At 40.4% G+C, this 20244-nt stretch overlaps 1 protein-coding gene across 11 annotated transcripts in view; it reads right to left on the bottom strand.

The window, feature by feature from the left end:
- Positions 1–715: 715 nt before the first annotated feature.
- JADE3 (jade family PHD finger 3) overlaps positions 716–20244 on the bottom strand; it is a 64762-nt gene continuing 45233 nt past the window's right edge. For all 11 annotated transcript variants that reach the window (XM_077173478.1, XM_077173468.1, XM_077173474.1 and 8 more), the window contains 7 exons: positions 19324–19514; positions 16955–17166; positions 14233–14400; positions 8343–8459; positions 7406–7879; positions 5685–5802; positions 716–4180 (listed from right to left, as the gene is read on the bottom strand). In XM_077173478.1, the coding sequence (XP_077029593.1) occupies positions 3288–4180; positions 5685–5802; positions 7406–7879; positions 8343–8459; positions 14233–14400; positions 16955–17166; positions 19324–19514 (2173 nt within the window). In that variant the 3' untranslated portion in view covers positions 716–3287. The remainder of the gene's footprint in view (positions 4181–5684; positions 5803–7405; positions 7880–8342; positions 8460–14232; positions 14401–16954; positions 17167–19323; positions 19515–20244) is intronic.

The following is a 20244-nucleotide window of genomic DNA, read 5'->3' as shown; positions in this document are numbered from 1 at the left end:
AGCTGCCTGCAACACCCACACTGCAAATCCCATCCTTCTTAAAGGCTGCCAGCTGCAGAGCCAGTCAGAGCAGGAAGGATGCTATGGGATCAGCTGTGCAGCCAGCCTAGCACCTCTCCCTCCACCTTCTTCTTCCTTCTTCCCCTGCTCTAGCCCAGGGAGCAGCTCCTCCGTGCCAGCGAGGTACCTCACAGCACCGGCCTGTGGGAGCAGGGGGAACTACAGCAGAAGGTAAAACCCACGTGAAGCCGACATGAGCCCAGGAACGCAGTGCTGGCCCCGCTCTGTCCTTTGCACGCAGGCCGGTGGGAGCTCAGCTGCACACGTCTGCGGGTACAAGAACAGGGATCAGACAGAAGGCCTGGCTACGGCCCTTCCTCTGTAACTCACTTTGTCCGACCAGGGAAAACCAGCCATATTACAGCATAAGCAAATACATTGAAAAGGGAGGCTAGGGCAGCAAATGGTCTGTTACATTTGCTCAGCTAGGCAGAAACAAAAGCCAGGCTTGCACTATTTCCTATACACAGCAAATTAGTGCTCAGCGACTCTTTTTTGGGAGGCTGAAGGGGAAGGGTTTTCCTGGATACTTAACTTGTTAAAGTGTTGCCAAATAGGCAGAAATAATTTACTCCTGATGGACACAGAACTGATGAGTTTTACAACCTGCCAGACACAGAGGGTAAAGCCCTGAATAAATCACAACAAATGAAAATATTGTTAGCAGTTTCATAATTTAATGAAAAAGTACTTGTAAAAAGGGGACATCTGAAAAAGACCGAGTCCATCTTGGAAAATTGAATATATATATATTTATATATATAAAACAAAATGCAAAAACACAACAAAAAATTGACAAATAAGGTTAAGAGGTAATACTTCAAACAGTTAGCCACCGAACGCACAATAAAAACTAGCAAATGCACTTTGGGGACAATACTTGAGAACTACATCACCAAGGGCTCCTTCATATGTCTATTAAAATCATGTAAAAATTAGCAAAACCATTGCCCAGACTGGAAACAACTGAATTGATAACCCCAGAAGAGCAGAAACGCTGAGTTTTGCTGAAGCACCATTTTCCCTCTCTTCTGTCATATGCTTCCAGCCACAAAATAACATGAACACTTTGCTGACCTCCCAGATAAGTGTTCCCAATAAAAGCTTCATAAAATTTCATGGCCAGTGAGAGAGGATTACTAATAAATATTGAAGGAGAACTAAGAGAATCAGAACCAGAATACAAATGAACAGACATTTGTTTACTTATTCTGAATGACCCATGGCTTAGAACACAAAGCATTTCCCATAAAAATAAAATATATGGAAACCTAAATTGCTACTGCATATTTACACCAAAAGAAATAATTTTGAAGATACAGCTCTAGAAAGATCAATTACACAAATATACATAAAATCAAGAAGTAAAAAAAAAAAAAAAATTAAAAAAAATTAAGATGCATGAAGCAAACAGAGCAGATTGGCCAAGTATACTTTTTTAAAAATGATTTCACTTCTGAAGAGTCCTCCAGCCCCTGACCTGCTAGTCCTATTGCAACTAGGGAGATTTCAAAGTTTAAAACAAATCTGAAAATGTCATTGCCATTTCCCAACCTAAAAGCAATAAATTAAAACTATGAAGCGAAACCGAGCTGCTGTTCAGATTCTGCATAGTCATCTTCACGCTGTGTGGGGGGGAACATCTTTTTGTCTGTAGACAAAACTGAGCCCTCAACAGAGCTGTACAACGTGCCCTACACAACCTGTGGGTCGTTTCAGCCAGTGATGTGGGGACAGAGGATGTTGGTGTTTATGAAATGTACAGCATTTCAGACAAAAATAGTGCAGTAGCTTTGTTGATCAACACAACACCATCTGTAAAACAAGTTAGTTTGTATTCAAACAGAAATCCCCTGTCTTTGAAACAAACAGAAAGGGATTCATTCCCTTCCCTTCTCAACTCCTCAGTCAGTACTGGCTGAAATGTAATCACTATTTAACAACTGCTGATTTTAAAGGACATACAAAAAATGTGTTAGACTGGGAAACAGCAACTGATCCAGAGGTTGAAAAGCAGCGTAATAAAATAGTAGATTTTCAGGAATTAAAATAAACCATCTTTAATTAAACCATCATACTCTAAATGATGACTGGCTAAAATTTTACAGACCTAGATGCCAGAAGACTCCTATGCCTGTGTTCAGGCAACTAGGGTTGAAAATCTGCACCTGAAAAAAAAAATTCAGCTAAAATTATTCCTAATTCAGCTGACTTTAAAAATACCAGGTAAAAACACCTCTGGGTATGAAATTTCAATTTCAAGAGGAACCTGGCATCACCGGTGATTGCCTAAATGTAAGTGTCAAATAGCATTTTTCTTTGAAGTAGTACATCTACTTTTGTAAACACTATCCACAAAATTAGCCATCTGTACTTGTTAGCTGGGTAAAATATTTACAAGTGCATCCCACAACAAGCATCTATGTACAGAGATTAAAAAAACTGAAGTACTAGAAGTTGTATATTTACAAAATAAGTGAATTATTGTGAAGAGAAACACAACCTTCAGCAAAAGCAGGGAATGGGGGGCATGTCTAGAGGTCAGCGAGTTTGGCAGCGCCAGCGACGCCTGCTTCCGCCCTCTGCAGGGAGCCTGCAAACGGCACTGCAGTTCAAAGCCTCCTGCAGAAGGGGATCAGCACTTAGTAGTCACTTTGGGCCTGATCCAGCAGAGCACAGCGGCATGTGCTCGGATAGCTGAGCACAAACGTTCGCGGGGGGGAAACCAGCAGGACTTTCCATGTGCTTAACTTCCTAACACATCCGCAAGCGCATTGCTGGATCAAAGCCACACTGCAGGTGCCATAACAACACAGTTTCAGTGTCTCCGTTTGCAGTCTCTTGCAACATCTTAGAGCAATGCAAGGACTTCTTCTAAACCTGTCCACCACCACTTCCACATGAACACGGTGCCTTGCACTTAAGCTGGCAAGGGGGAAGCAGTTTCCTGAATTTTTGCACAATTAACTGCTTTGTGCTCTCCCAGATGTTACCCTCTGACAAAACACACAATTTCCACAACTTTGTGGATAACTGAGCTAACCCTGCAAAGACTGCAAACCAATTCACAGTTGAACAAAACTACTCTGATTTCTCTCCCTCCCCCATCCCCTACTGCAGCTCTTCCTAAATAGGTCCTAGACTATTTTCTGGAACCTTCTGATGCTGAGCTTTGCACTGGTACACCGGAATACATAAAGGCAGAATTACCCCGTGGGGGCTTCTAATCACCTTTGTACCGAACTGTGAGATATCATATTCTTTTTGTTTCTATTGTGACAGTCTCTTCCAAAGTCCTTACTTGGGCTTTCTCTCTCTGAGCTACTTCGTCTTAACCTCACATGTTCTTTGTTTTCATCACTTTCTGCTTCAGAGTCACTCAGCTCTAAGTCAGGACAGTACCCATCATTGTCCTGGTATGGAGCACCTTCAAGTGCCTGCTTGCTCCACAAGCGATCTTTAGTTGCAAGTCTTCTCGTTGGCTTTTCACAGCACCGGAGATCTTCCGTGGTCCTCACCAGACTGTTGGTAGCCTCTTTAAAGGACCGGCTGAAATGTTCTATGGTGGATTTGCGGAATCCACTCTGGCTGGCCAAGTGAGCCGTGAGCACGGACTCTTGTTCGTAGGACGTCTGGCTGGAGCTGTCTCTCTGGCTCACATCTCCAGCCCTGCCCATCAGACCATTGGATTTGGACACCAGCCTTGAGTTCTCCTGCTGCAGCCGCCCGTTCCCGATGGAAGACTGTCCATGCAGAGCAGCCTGGAGTGCTAAAGGCTTCCCGGAAGGCTGGCCCCGGTGAAACTCCATCAGCTGCGTGGGGCCAGAATCCTTTGCCTCGCCCCGAGGCTTGCCGATCCCTGCCAGCAGCCCATTACTTCTGCTGTCGTGCTGATACCTGGCATAAGATTTTGCTTTAATTTCAAATGATTCCTTTGACATTGGCACACTCCGTTTGCTGTAAACAGTGCTGTTGTTGTCAGGAGAAAGCGGTCTGTTGCCAGGCTTCAGCGAGTTATTTCTGCAGTCTCCCAATGCTGATTTGGGCATTTTCAACTTCAGGGTGATCCTGGGAGGTGGGTAGAACAGTGTGTTCTCTAGTGCACTTGTCAGGGTATGGCCTACAGGAGAGAAAGAGGTGAGGAAGCAGAAGAAAAAGAAAAAAGGCTTTTTAAAAAAGTGTAACCTCTTTTGCCATCTGTAACAAGTTTTATAGTCCATTATACGGTCATGCAACAGTAAGAAGCATTTGCAAATAATTAGTGTGAAATTATTTTAGGACACTAAGGAGAAGTTGGGATAACCAAACTGTTCCAAATTATCCACCGCTTTGGAATTTAGGTAAGCATTTAAATATTTCCATTAAAAACAACAATATGCCCTTTTTACAGAGCTCTAAGCCAGTGAATTGAACCAGTTTTGAGATATGACTGAAGTTGTTCCAACAAAGCTGTAAAAAAGGTTCATATTCAGTTTTGGATGAAGAAAAAACAATGCTTCAAACTGAGTTTCAATTTGGACTTAGTTCAACTCTCTGCTTCGTATTATAAAATTCTCTAAGCTCTAAAAGTCTTTTTACCTCAACATACGAGTTGTTTGTGGTAATACATGCATACCGCACCCACTGCAAGTATCAAGCTATTATAATAAGTATTTAAAAACCACTTGTATTTGTAAAGATATTAAATAAACTTAGTAGACATTTTTAATAAAATGCATTTACACAAAAGCAAGGAGCTTCTGAGTGCCACTGCTTCCATGAAGTACTAGTCTGATCTAAAACAGTTAAAAAAAAACCCCTTATCAGTACTAATGAAACCTATCCATGTTTCAGGGGCAGAGAAAAAAGCAGGAAGATTTCACCCTAAACTGGTGAAGTATGTATCTTGAAAGACCAGAGAGATCTTAATTTCACACAAAAAATTAGCTGCCTTTCCTATTAAAAAAAAAACCAGTAACTACACTGGTATGCATATGCTCTTCCTCTTTCCAAATGCTGTGTTCCTTATTTTAAAAACTTGCTGTAAATGCTAAGGGCAGAGTGGGGTTTGGCACCTCAGCATTCCCAAAGAGTTACCAGTCCCTATTAATACCCAGAGTACTTAAACTCTTTTGGGAGGAAGGAGAACAAATGCAGATGGCAAGCTAAGAAATCTGCACTGCTCATGACGTGCACAAGGCACATGAGAACAGCAGCAATTCCCATCAGTCACTCTTTCTCTTGCCTGAAGGAACCAACTGGTGACAGCCAGCAAAAAAGCCTTCTCAGCTGGGTGAACCAACCAGCAGGGTGGAGCTTGCTGTGGAGAACCAGTGCCACACACCAGCAGCCCTACAGTGCAAAAACCTAGAGATCACCAGCAGCTCATTTCTGCTATCTGGATGCCACAGTGGTAAGCAATAGGCATATACCAGAAACAGCTATAAAATAAAGAAATATTCAAGTAAATATTATAAGTGATTATAGAGTTCTCTGTGTTGCTACTTTGATTGACTATGTACTTGAAGAAAATTCTTAAAGGCATTTTTACATGTTGAAAGCACTAACCAGGAACATAAAGAGAACACACTGCTTTAGTTTAAATACAGGCAGGATTTATAAATATTCTACATTTATATGATTACCTGCAGCAATTTCCTGATTAATGAGTTGGACTTGCAAGTTGAAGACCTGTTCATGTACTTTACTGTGGGACAACTTCAGTTTCTCTCTCCTGCTTACCATGTAGCAGAGATTTCTTACCTATGGAGGAATAACAGGAGACTTAAAAGGCAATAAGAAAATAAATTCAGACATAGTGTACAAATTGTATCAACAACGTTACTTGCAAAATCCCTTGGTAAAGTTCTTGTGAATTATTGTGAATATTACTGAATGTACCTAACTATTAAAAAAATGTTCAGCCTGGAAAAGAGAAGGCTCTGGAGAGACCTCACTGCAGTTTTTCCTTATATGAAAAGGGATTGTAAGAAAGAGAGACCAGAGCCTCTAGAGACAGAAAAAGAGGTAATGTTTTTGAACTGAAGGAGGGTAAGTTTACACTGGGTGTAAGGAAGACATTGTTTACAGTGAGACACTGCAACAGGTTGCCCAGAGAAGTTGTGGAGGCCCCATCCCTGAAGTGTGGATGGGGCTTTTAGTAACATGGTCTCATGAAAGGTGTCCCTGTCCATGGCAGGAGTGCTGGAACTAGAGGGTCTTAAGGTCCCTTCCAACCCAAACCATTCTGATTCAGTTCCACATAATTCTATTTGTTTGAGTTAATAGCAACATTTCCACCTAAGGCGAAAGAGTAAGAAGAGACACTGGAAGTTCTTGATAAACACCTAAAAGTGCAAAACACAGAAACAGCATAGGGGCTGGTTGAAAGGTATCTGCCAAACAAATTTTCCCTAGCACTCAGTTCCATCAGTTCAGAACTGGAATCGCTTTACCTAGAAACAAAATTCCAAGATTGCCAAATTTATATATATCCCCAGATACAATAGAATAGAAAATCTTGTGGCACAAGAAGTTCAGAAACTTGGAAACAGGCATTTCAAATTATGAATTCCCTCCACTCAGAATAAGTACATAAATTTCAATAATATTTGGTGCAAACCAAACATTTATCAAACAAAAAGCTTGACACGGTCTCTTGAAAAATAAAAAAACCACCCCCAAATACCAACCCGCCATCTGAGGCATGTTATGGGTTTTATATTTTTTCTTAAAGTATGCTTCTATATCTAAAGCAGTCCTGGAAAAGATCTGAGATTGATTATGATAGATTAAAGACAACAGTTACAAATCTTCGCTCCAACAATCTTCCTGTATCTTCATGTTGTTCTCTCCCCAGTATTGTTTCCCCTTTTATACAACACTAACAGGCAGTCTCCAAGTGGTAACAAGCCTTACTCTTATTTTTTGTTTAATAAAAGTAACATTTTTTCTCATTTCATCTGTATCACTAAATACTACTACAGCGGGTCAAATAAATTTCTTCATTTTTTTAAACATTTACTCAACTGAAGCTGAAATCACAGAATCAATTACCAAATATGTCCATTGTGCATAGAAATATGCATCCTAAAACACATAAAGGAATAACCTTTAAGCAAGTCAGGAAGCCTTGCTTTCACCTTGGATCTTTCACTGGACTGAGAGAGGCAGCTCCTGAAAGTCTCTACAGCAGGCAGTGCAGCATATCAAAAGATTAGAGTTCAAGGCCTTACTTTTATTATTTTTTAAAATTATCATTTTCAAAATCATCTCACTTTGCATTCCCCATTCTCACTTTCATCCACAAAGAAAGACCTTTCTCACCTGCAAATAGTTTTTCAAAACTTTACAAGTTAATTCTTACCCTCTCTAGGTCCTGCCTTAAGTGCATGAACATCCTCATGCGAGTATGAATGCTATCTTCTTTTGGCTGCACCAAGCCATTTTCTTCATCCTCCTTGGGAGGAAACAATGGTTTGTTAAAGTTACTTTTTCGCTTTAATTTCCAGTAATTGTAGATAAAGTCTACAGCAAATTTAGGAAGGCCCAGCTCTGCTGCAACATCCTCCACTTTTACTAGTGAGTAAAACTCTTCTTCCAGCTCTCGGAGTTTTTGGGCTCGCAGGCTCGTTTTTTCACTCTCTGTTTGCTTCTGCTCTGGCACACTCTTGGGGTGCTCCTCAACATCAGGCAGCGAATTCTGTTTGTTCTTGCTGTGCTTTAGACAGTACGACTTGAACTTGACTTCATCCCCATCATCCAGGATAGTCTTCATCTCTAAGCTATGCTCAAAGGCACAGGTGACATGAAAGGCAGTGATGCAGCTTTTCACAGAGCACTGCAGACAAAATCAAACAAAAAGCCTCAGTTACTAATTACTCAATTACTAACAGTAGCACCAAACTAGAAAAAAAGGACATAACTACCTTAACTACATGAAAAGCCATCCCTATCAAAACCAATTTCCTACACTTCCTTAAAAATAGTGATCCCTTTGAAACTGGTATTACCCAATATAGTATTTTCTTGTTTGCAGAGTGTTCAGTGGAAGTTTTCTGTTCACCTTTGATACACATAATAGTGGCTCTTAAACACCTCAGCCTTATTCAAAAGATGGCAACCCAGACTAATTCTTCTGTCTAATCAACTAATTTGATAACAAATGGCTATGAAGCGGACATCTATCCAACAGTCATCTCCCTTGTAAAGCATCTCTGAACACAGGAAGAAGAAAATGCAAAACCAAAATTGCCCTTCTGACAAATTCACCCCTGCAGAGTCACTATGGGACAAGGACATACCTGAATGCAAGCACCAGTTTTCAGTTTGCATAAACTACACACTAGAGCCCATCGACTTGGTGGAATGTGAGACACCTTTGTGATTGGCTCCATCCTCTCTGGGCAAGCAATACTAACCTGTAAAGAAAAAAAGCAGTGCAGAATACAGTTATCAAAGGGAAAAAAAAAAACCCAAGCTCTCCATTTATATCAGAAGAAGAAAGCCATCCATTCATTTCTCTTGCAGCAAGATCTCCATATACTCATGCCTCTCAGAAATGGACCCCAAAAGATTCCACACGCAGACAATAGTGTGGAATACTATCAGTTTAACCTGACGACTCAAAGTTGCAATTATTCAAAACATTTGAGGCACCTACAGCATGCCCTTGTTATGAACCAACATCCTGATTTGAGCCAGGACAGGGTTAATTTTTGCAGTAGCCAAGAGGGAGCATGGCTAGGACCCAGAGGTTATTCTCACATCATTTTCTGAGAGTGGGGGGAAGGGCTCTCTTCTGGTCAGGTAAGTGTGGTGTGAAGCCAGTGGTTGGGTAGCGCTGGCTCTGTTACTGATATTGTAGCTCTTACAGTCCATTTTTCTTTCTTTTTTTAATTTCATTTGCTGCTTCCAGTAATTCTTCTTTTCTTGACCCATGATCCTTACCATTTGTGCCTCCAAATCCCCTCTCCAGCCTGGTGCAAGGAAGGGGGGAGTGGTGCATGGTTTAAGTGCTTCAGTGGGAACACTAAATTGGGGAATACCATTCTTAAACCACTAGCAGTTGAGAGACTGCTGCAAGTGTCACTCTAAGTTTATTTCCATTCCCTTGTGGTTTTGTTTTTGGGGGTTTTTTTCCCCTCTGTGCTGCTTTTACAGGTCTAACTTTAAAAAATGTCATAATACGAGCCCCTCAGAACAAAACAGGACCACTTTCCTGAGAAGTTCCTTCTGTAAAATCCCTAGATCTGCTACGGTATCTACTTCTGTCAACTCAATATTTGGGACAGAACTAGATCTATCAGTCAGCAGCCAGGAAAAGCCTTGCTTCCCAGCTCTGCCTCTCCACTGAGCACTCTCACCACAAGAGATAATCCTAACACACTTTCCTAACTATGAACTGTATCAAATATAATTTGAGAAAAAAAAAAAACCAACAAACTTCTCTTATTACAAAGCAGGATATATTGTCTTGTGCTAGTTTTCACAGACTGAGTCTGGATGATCAATTTGTCTCTGGTAGACCAGATGATAGATATTACTAAAAGAAAATAAAAAAAACACCCATATATAGACAGAATAGTTTTTCCTATTCTTTGTTATATTAACTTCCACATATCCATTGTGATAGAAGTTTCTCAATTGCCTGTTGTCTATACAGGGAAATGAAGACTTTCCTCTATGATCTGGAAACCAAAACAGATATATCTATATCTGTAGACATCCCTAAGCCACTCCTGACAGGATTTATCCAAGCACAGAAACAAAAACCTGGCCAGCTCTGAATGACTAACATGCAGAACTGGGCCAGTATGAGAATGGCACACGGCAGAATATTTCAGTGGGTAACTGTCCCAAAAACACCAGCCTCCAAAAGCTTGGATTTTGACACTTCTCCAACACTTTTTGAATTCAGCAGTTGTGTGCCTTGGAGGGCTACCTGGCTGAACCAAAACCACAATGCTGATACTGTGCTGATACACCACACTTTCTAAAAGCAATTCATCTGAATAGAGCAGACCTGTATTTCCTGTGGTGGGAGTATGGGCTTCTTCTCAAAGGGGTCAAGCCTAAGAATTCAAAGAAAGGAGGTTCCTAGGTCATGCTTTGTGGCAATGTGAGGTCAGAAGAAAGCTGATGGCTATAAAAAGCAGTTAAGGGTGAGATTTGAACAACAATTATTTTGTTTTTCTAGAAAATTACTACATTATAGTAATTTTCATAGATTAAATCTACAATAAGAGACACCCAGGAAAATCTGGGTTGGATGAATTAGTTTAACATGTGATAATTAAACTGGCAACTTTACAAGAGCTGGTAGACAAAGCTGAATTTTTTAGCTTCCCTTTGGAGGTACATCATCAATCACTTGATGCACATATTCATTTTAAAACCTGTTTAATCCCTATGGATGAAAAGCTTTCCTTCAGCAGACCTCCTCAGTGAGGTAGACTTAGCCAAAGATAGCAGTGCTAAGTCACAGTTGCTATGCTCAAAATATTTTTGCTGCTCTCTCCTTATCATGCATTGCTTTAAGGATCATTTAACTAGGTGGAAAGAACAGCTTTGCAAGAGATTACTCAGTTCATCATTTCCACATTAGAAAAAAAAAAAAAGATGACCAATAGTTCATGAATTAATGACACAAATGGACTCAAATAAGATAATGTTTGTTACAGTACTTCCCTCTCTGATCTGCCAAGTGCAAGCCCACATCTTCTGGAATATACTGAGTGCATGGCATTTCCCAAAGTCTTCATTAGGAAGACACCGAGATGCTTCAGAAGGTTCAGGTTTTAAAGAAGATAAGTCAGGCAATACATGATGTACTCATGAGACAGACATGGCTAACAATATAACCTCTTGTGGCCTTCCTATAAATTGGTGGAATAGTGACAAGACTGTCCCTGGAATGCCTGAGTAGCTCAACAAAATCATGGTCAGTGCTCTTCAGTATCATCAAATGTAGCTCTTTTGCTTCCAAAATGAAAGAAACTTTCAAGAAACTCTTTTGGAGTTGCTTGGAAGCAAAAGAAACTCTTTTGCTTCCAAAATGAAAGAACCTGACTTGACCATGCTCAGAACAAGTTGCATAGGTATTTCTGAAACAATATTGTACAAAGATTGATTGTTACCACTACACTGAGAGACAAGACTTCCCTTAAGAATCAAGGGATTTCATCAATGTGCCAGGTTGTCTATATTCTTTTCAAAAAGAAATCAGAATCTACAATGACTTTTTTTCTGGAGACTGAGTAATATCAGCTTTTCACTGGGCTTCCCAGCAGGAGCTGGGAATTGACACCAGCTTGAGACCTTTTCCCGGTCCCTTTCTGTCCCTTAAATATTCTCCCTGCTCCTTCCCCAGAGGAGACTCATAAGGTCAGGAAGCATTTATATTGGAAATACTGTTCATTCACCTTGTAATGCTGACTGTTGACATTACCCCACTTTGTAAAAGCACAAAGAGGCACTTACAGAGTCAGGTGCAATTTATTTACACTGGCCTTGTGCCACCTGCATGTTTCTGCAGAGAGGAGTCAAGGCAAAGTCCGTTTGAACTTTGCTGCTCACAAGGGATCCAGAGAGCAGAAGCCAACCTTCTCATCCCCCAAGAACTCCCATTCCAAGGCAGAAATGATCCATCTGCCATAACATGTAGTCATTTTCTCCATTTCTTCACTTTGCATCAGGTTACATCTTGACTGCTATACTCTGAAGAAGTTCTAGGAGTGGGAGAGAGTGAAGACAGTGGGTTGTTGAAGCCTATTATCGTGTTATGCACATGATCAATCACCCTGCTGTCCTATTCTTCCCTACCAACTGTGCCACCAGCAGCTGCACCAGTACACAAGGATCTGCATCAGTGCTTGGGAAGGGCAGCCCAGTGGCTTGAGCACAGCCACTCAAAACAGCTGCTCAGGACAGTAAATTTTATCTTTGCTCTACAGCCAGGGGAGTGTTATCACTTTCTGCTTCAGTTAACACCACATTGACTGGCAGAGAACATACCTATAATAGGTTATCTAAGGCAGAGAAATACCTTGACTTTCAAAACACTCAATACAGGTTTTCTGGTATCAATGTTTCCTTTTTTGATTTTTTTTTTTCAATTTAGAAGAACACCTTTTAAAAAAACATGAAATAGACCATGTATTTACACTAGAGCAAAGTAAAGGCAGAAGAAAAAGAGGATATAAACCAATGAGTACTCTTTGGAAAGTAAAAACTTTCAATCGTCCCAATCAGTCAAGGGAGCGAAAAGAAAGCCTTTAAACAGCATTAGCTCCCAAGGAAGGCAGGGAAGAAAAAAGATTTTAAGACAGTGCTGAATGAATTAATGCAGGAGAATACCTGGCACAATTGACTTCAACAATGCTAGACTACACTTGGTGACTCATGAAGCCTCTCTGAACCTCTTGCCACAAGACACAGATGTTTTATAGCCCCTTCCTCCCTGCTTTCTGCCTTGCTTCACTTTGTTAAGGCCTTAAGAGGAAATACCACTGACTTTAATGTTTCTTTTAGGGAGTTCCAGCATGCTAGTACCTTGGGAGAAAAAAAAAATAGATACATGAGAATACACATTCTCCCCTAAAGCATCCATCCCTGGGTCTCCAAACTCTGTCTTTCTTGCCCCCTGCAGCACATAAGGCCACTCCAGACAGGAACTGACCTGCCATTTTAGTAGAGATTTACAAAGGGTTTTCCCAGCTTCTCTGGTAACTGAATTGTTTTACAAGTGACTACACACAAGCCCAAGAGAATGGATTCAAGAGGCATTTCCCATGCCTGCAGGCACATGCCACCTCTTCACTATGCCTGACACACTTGGCATTGGTGTGGAGAGGAGGTGTCCAAAACCTGGAATCACTGAATGGGCTATGGAAACAGCTGGATTCAAGCTCTCCCACCCTGGGAGTAGCTTCTCTTCCTCAGCCAGAAGAGCAGAGCCTGGGCAGGCAAAAAGCCAGGGTGTGCTTCCTGCCCAGCCATCACCACCTTCCCAAACCTCACTGTTCCTTTTCTGCTGATAACAGCAAGGCAACCACATGCAGAATGGACCTCTTAGAAAAACCAGTCAGCTCAGAGGCAGGAAAGCTTCCAGGCAAGACACTTAATAAGCACAAGAGAAGTAATTTTTTTTTAAAAATAAATATTCTTGGCTTTTTTTCTCAACTCCTCTCTCCTTGAAGGTGAAAGTGATGACAGAAACTACAAGTAGGCCTGAAAGGAAAAGTGCAACTGCAAAGACAATCTCCTTAAGAAGCAGATATATGTGCCTGAGACAACTAAGAATTACACATTATATCCGGTTGCTAAGTCAAAATAAACCAAACCAAAATCTTAACATCTTCTTCAAAGTTGTGCACACATCAGACCTGTCTGCACTTGGGAGCAGAAAATTCAGAAAATACTGTATCCTTGATTTTATGGTGCTGACAGATCTGGCTACTGTCTCACATTAAACCGCCCACCATAATGGAAATTGTGAATCTTACCAGAAATAAAACATAAATATCCCAAGCGCAAAATTAAACACAAACTCCATCTATACCTAAGTGAACTTTCTGTTTTACAGAACTACACTGTGATGCTAAAGTTGATTCAAAAGGGAGGAGGAAGTGTAAAACTTCATTATGAAACTCTCCATATATGTTATGCACATATATATCAAAAAAACCTTTACTTATAAAGTGTATATAACAGGAAGATAAAAATTCTCATCTCCCCCCAATTCAGAAAAATTCTAATTCAAAGAAACTTTAAGTACAAATTGCAGCATATACCCTATAGAAATAATGCAGTGCAGGCAACCTTTAAGCAAACAAACAAACATAACTCTGAAAAAAGTGGAGGTACTCATGCAAATTACACATGTATCCAAGCACACAAATTCATAAAAAATATGAGACAATGAAGCTGCAGTTGTAAGATACAGCTTATATCAATGGACCTTTCTAGCAGGGCACAGATACCATAATGACACCAAGAAGTGATTGCTGAGTAAATGGAGGTGACAAAGTGACTCATTAGTAGAACACAATCTGGACTCTCCCAGACTTCACAGACTGAGCAGCCCTATCAAAATAAAGCCCAGTATTATGTCAAAGACCTTAAATCATGAGAATGCAAGAAGGCAGAGGATGGAACAGGAAGAGGAAGACAGGAGAGAACTTAGGGTTTTACCTCTGGAATCCAAAGAGCACAGCTCACATGTGCCCACTTGGTCCCTGTCCTGGTAGCTTTCATGGCACCTCCTCTTTTAGGACAGAGGAGGCACTGAGGATGTATTCCAAGGACACAGGTACGACACAGCCAGCTCCCTTCAGGTACTTTTAAGATTCCATAGCAAGCCTTTGAGAAAAACAGATATTGGGATCATTGTGCTGACATTATTTCACACACAAGCATCCATATTCACAGAGAGCAAAGCTTTCAAAAAGTAAAGGCACTACTGGCCTTCACTTAATCTGTGATTTCTTTACCTTAAAATGAGTCAACTAATCCAAGAGAGAAACAGCCTCAAAAGCAAGTTTTTACATCTGTTTATAAAACATATCCACTGGGACTGCACAACAGCACTGGTGTTACAAACCTTTACCTTTGCCTTTAGTGACTTTTAAACACTTACTTACTTTTAAATGCTTTACTTCTGAAGTAAACAACATGGATATTCCTTTAAATTAGCTTCTGTATCTAATACTTTCTAAAATCACCATTTCCTACTGCTAAAAATGTCATACTCTAACCCTAATTCTATTTAGGGATAGGGATATGAGCATTGCATTTCCTGCAATGTTTGTGGTTCTGTGAACCTTCTTTCTTTAAATATTTATATAATATTGTAACAAAAATTACAGCATACACTGGAAGTGTAAGATGCTGGCTTTTACACTTATTTCCCAAGTATTGCACTTAACCACATGGAAAATTAAAATTTTCTTAAGTTTTGCTAGGTTTGAGAATTAAAATAAAAAAGGAAAATAAATAGTTTAGTTTCCAATTCAAATTCCTCGTGGTTCTTAATAGAGCCAATGGTGGATCCTGATGTACATACACAACCTTCCTACCTCCATGAAGCTGAGCTATCTGAAATCACTGGCTGCCACCAAGGTCTAATTTCACTCAACCACTCCAAATAAAAGTTTTATCAAAAGGGTGGATATCACAGGAAATCTCATAATTTCTAACACTATCTCTAGTAATGATAACATTAGAAGACTCAAAAGAACAGGATCAGTAGTTGTAACCATTCTTTCAGACTAAATCTAGTAAAAAATTCCCATACCTGCCTTCCCAGACTTTTGCTTGTAAGATTTCCGTATTTAATATTAAACAATATCATAAAACACTGCACATTTATGTCAAGCTTGTAGGGAGGGGGACTTCCTTGAATTAAATACAGCAAGACTGACTAACCTAAATGGTTTTTTTTTGATGTTACAACTCCTGTAAAAGCCCAACAGGGGGAGCTGCAATCCAAATTTTACAAGTGTTCTTCTCCTCTGTGGCATATTCCCACCTGAATTCTTTCTGTTACTAGAGCAGAAGTGGCATTAAATCTAAGATCATATCTAGGGTGTTGGAAATGGACTGAAACTATTTTCTAATTTTAACTGATCAGCAAAGGATGCCTAGACTACTAAAACAGTAATTTCACAACATGTTTGAGCCAGCACAACGGGGTACCACGAAGGAAGAATTTTCTCACACTCCTCCTCCCCTCCACCTCCGAACTTGTGACGACAAACAGACCTGAGTCTACTTGTTGAACCAAAGCTGATCCAGATTAAAAATGAAACAAGTTGTTGCTATAGTTAGGATTTGCTCTAGCCCTGTTATAGTTAGGATTCACTCTAGCCCAGACACACTCTCCAGTTTGTTTCAGGCAGATCCAGCACAGGGAAGAGTGAGGGGCAAGAAGGCAGCAGACCATCAACTCAAGCTCAGCTGTCAGGAGACAACCATGAACCCTTGACTGCAAATCCATCATTACTCCTTAACAGGCACAAGCAAGGACTGAACAGGCAGCCCCCAGCTGCCAGCCATATTCCTGTCACTGCCACCTTACTGCCAAGCTCAGGCTCACAGGCTGCTTCACACGGGGACTCAGGTCAGGAAAGCAGCCAGGCTGGAAGCCAGCCCACTGTGAGCAGGTGACAGGTCTTTTTTCAGACAGATACATTTTCCAAATATTACTTGCAGTCAGTACAAAAATGCATTAAAAAGAAAAAAAGAACTTTCTTGGTCTCTTTTCAATTTGTAGCAAAACTCCCTTCCAGAACAGGATGCACAGAACCACAGGATTCATACCCCTTTTCTGAATACCTTTACCTGACTATGCTGTGCTCAGGCAGTATAAAGTCTTGACTACATCTGAACCACTATAAACATGAGCACCATTCAGACTGAGACCATGGTTTTTGCAGGTGATGGCTGCTGAAAAAGATCACTCTATTAAGTACCTACATATGGTTCCAGATGGCTAAATTTGGACAGTCTATGTCTGACTACATAAGTAGTCAGTAAAAGAAAAAAAAAAGCTCTGAAACAAATGATCTTTAGATTTCTCACAAATAGGCAAGCCAGTATTTCCTGTCCTGTTTATCTTCAAAAGCTGATTTAGTAATAGGGCGAACAATTATTTACAGTTGCAGAGGAAATACTTGCATGTCCCAAAAACACACTTTGCATTCCTGCTAGACTGTAGCTGTCCTCTTATTAACTTTGCTAGGCCACTTAATCTACTGTAATTGTTATAGTCCAAAATTTCACCTCAGTATTGCACCATTCTTCATATGTAGAAAACCGCCCAGTCCTCCACTTAGCATTTAACACTCATTCAAATTCCACATTTGCCTGGGTAAACAAACCACAGGAGAGTGTCACCATTTCTGCAGGCACTAACCTGATGGACACAGATGTTACACTTGTCACAGAACACCATGTCATTGCCATCCTCGCTGTCCGGGGACCGGCACACGTCACAGATGACGTCCTCATCGTACTCGATGCCCAGCCCCTCTTCGGTCTCGATGGCGTGATTCATGTTCTCATGGCAGTGCCGCTCCAGCACTTCAATTGTCTTCTCCATCGTGTTCTCATCCAGGAGCCCACAGCCTACAACACAGAAAGGGAAGGGCAATTAGAGGACAGTCAGATGCCTCTGAGTCAGAGACGCAGGAAGAGGAAAAAGACAACTTCTAGCAACTAATGCAGTAGACACAGCATCTAAAAATAAAATAAAAAAGACAAGATTTTTCACTCACAGACTGATTATAACATCAGAATACAAGCAGAACCACTACTTGAGTAAAAATTTTACACAAACCACAAGTCTACACCTGGAAGAAAACACTGCAGCATAAAAGACAACAGTTGCTGTAACTGCTGGCTGCTCTCACACAACCCTTCCTACACCTCCATAATTTTACTAAACACTAATGAAATCCAAAAATCACACACTGTGTTCTTTTGAAGACTAATGCCCTAAGAAACAAAACTTATCAAGAATACTTCATATCTTATAATGAAAATTGCACCACCCAGTACCTCTAAGTCCATTGTGATGATGTGATGAAAGTATGATGATTATGAAAAATGGTTTTATTTTTCTGATTTTTTTTTTAAATAAAATAGTAGATAAATATACTGTTGGAATCCATACTATCTGTTCACGTGAACACTACACACACTATATGTACTTACCACTAATCAAACTTAGCATAAGCAGGACCACTTTAAAAGTATTTGCTATGAGATTGGCCCTCAGCTTGCAGCTTCAGGACATACACTGCATTAGAAACCCCATGACTTTCACAGCTACAAGACATCTCCAAATTGCATCTCATCAAAACCCTTGCTCAAAAATGATCATAATGTTCACAGCTTGTGATTTACTCAGGCCTTCAAATGTTGGGATATTCACGTAACATTAATTGCAGAGGCTAATATTTTAACTAAGGCTACTTAGATAAAATACTGTGATTCCTTGTTACAAACAATAAACAGGGAGAGTTAAAGTATTCTCTCCCACGCTCTAATACTTTCTCATTGCCTGAATTAAATGAATTACCAAATCATTCAGGTAGGAAGGGTCCTACAGAGGGCTTCAGCCTCTGCCTGGGCTCCAAGCAGAGTCAATAGGAAATCCAAAAAGGCTGTTGCTTAAGAGATACATGGAGTCATATCTTGAAAATCTCCATGGATGGAGGAGATCTGCCCCCTTGAAAAGCTAACAGCTTTTGCTCACAGCATTCCTGTATGCCTGAGAAGTTTTTGTCCTTGCTTCTACTTATATGCATCCTTTGGCACTGGAGCTCAGTCATGAGCTCCCGACTTCACCAAAGCAGTCTCCCAACACATCTACTTATTTTCTTGAATGCATAATTGGAACTTTCTTGTGCTTAGAGGACAGTGCTCTTGAAGTCCTGCTAGCTTTCTTCAGTAATTCCACCCTTCAGAGCTGCCTCCCAGATCCCACCCAGTTACCTAAGTAGAAACACGCTGTCCTGAAGCCAGGACCAGAAAAACTACTCCCCCTCCTCACTCCCCTCTGGATCTCAGTCACCACTATTTCATTGCTGTTACAGACAATGCTGCCATTGATTATCACTTCTCTATAGGTACTTCTTATTTTCTTAGCAGCAAATGCAGGAGATGCCAACCCGTCCTTCCTAAAGAACCTACAATCACCCATGGAAGAATACCAGCCACACAGGCTATTCCATCACAATTCAGTTATTCCAATGATAATTCCAGTATTATTTTCCATAGCTCACTCCTGCTCATAGACCTCTATACCCACAACTTGCATGGCAAAAGAAAGTTTACTTAGCTGATTTTGAATGGGCTAACATGTGTGAAACTTAATTACTCTGTTGAGAACCCAGCATGCAAGTTCCTCAGAACTCTGAATTTGAAGATATGTTCCAAGTTCAAGAAATGGAAACATCTGCTTTCCCTACATAAAATCTTTAACTTTTGAAGTCCTAGAATTAATTCCACCTGGTGTAGGCTTTTTCTCTCCTGCCTCAGTCTGCAGAAGTTGCCGATTTTGGACATCAAGAAATTTTTAGGTACAAGAGATAAAAGATAAAACATTAACAGATCAAGAAAGTAATTACTTTTTTAGTTCCTGTTTCTCTTAGCATTTCCACTCAATTCTCATTCAGCAATCTTTCAGAGACCTTACACAGAAAGACTAGTCAACGGCAAAAAACTTAAACAGCAAAAATTAAGTGCAGCTTTTAAAATGAAAACATGTTGTGGAATTACCCATTTCTGTAAGCTCTTCATTTAGCTCCTGGAGCCAAAAGATGTCCATGTCATCCAAGTCATAGCGACACATAGACTCTGCTAGTTCCAAAATGTTGATGTAACCTGGTTCTGTGGGTTCTTGGCTGGAACAGTGGATGTATTTCCTGGGTCGTGTATACAGTACTTCTTTAACCTTTTCTGCTACAACCCTGTGAGTGAAAAGAAAAAAAAAAATACTTACAGTTTTTTAAGACCCATCCTTGAAAGACATAAAATATTTGCTGTAAATGCAAAGAAAGCTGGGGTTTCACAGATTTTAAACCAGCCAGTAAGTACAGTCAGCCTAGGGAGACAGGATTCTTGAAATGTCAACAGAGAAAAAGATTTGTGTTCCTTCTGTTGTTTCTTTCTGTTGTTTCTTTCAAGTATTTTCAGAGATAAAACTCTGTGTTTAATTAGTTTTATTTTGGAATGGAAAGAATAATCTGAACTAGATAAAGGTCAATCTTTCCCTGAATTCAATGCAAAAAGCCCTACATGTGGAAGGAAGCCAGAGAGATACAGAACAGTGCCATGCATGAGCAGCTCTGCATGCTTTCTGGAGCTCACCCTCCACAGGACAAGGAAAAGATAAAAATTCAGGAAAATAAGGCAGCAAAGAAGGAGGAGACAGCTGTCAAGCTGTATCCCACATAATTCTAACTGGACAATGTGGATTATCAGTGTTAGCACAATGTCCTTCTGCCATTCTTCATCTCCCTTACCCTGCTCATTTTTTCCTCTAATTCCCTTGCGAGCTTTTCTTTTTTCTGGCCCATTTTTTTCCTCCAATATAATGCTGCTGGTATGAGCTGCAATATACTTATTGTTAATAACTTGGTAGTGACAATAGCATCAGCAGAAATTAAATTATGCTGACTCAGCACTTTCACCAGACAA

Source organism: Agelaius phoeniceus, chromosome 2 (assembly GCF_051311805.1).
Source record: "Agelaius phoeniceus isolate bAgePho1 chromosome 2, bAgePho1.hap1, whole genome shotgun sequence".
Taxonomy (NCBI): Eukaryota; Metazoa; Chordata; class Aves; order Passeriformes; family Icteridae; genus Agelaius; species Agelaius phoeniceus.
Note: the sequence above shows the minus strand (reverse complement) of the source record. Positions and strands in the feature narration are given on the sequence as shown.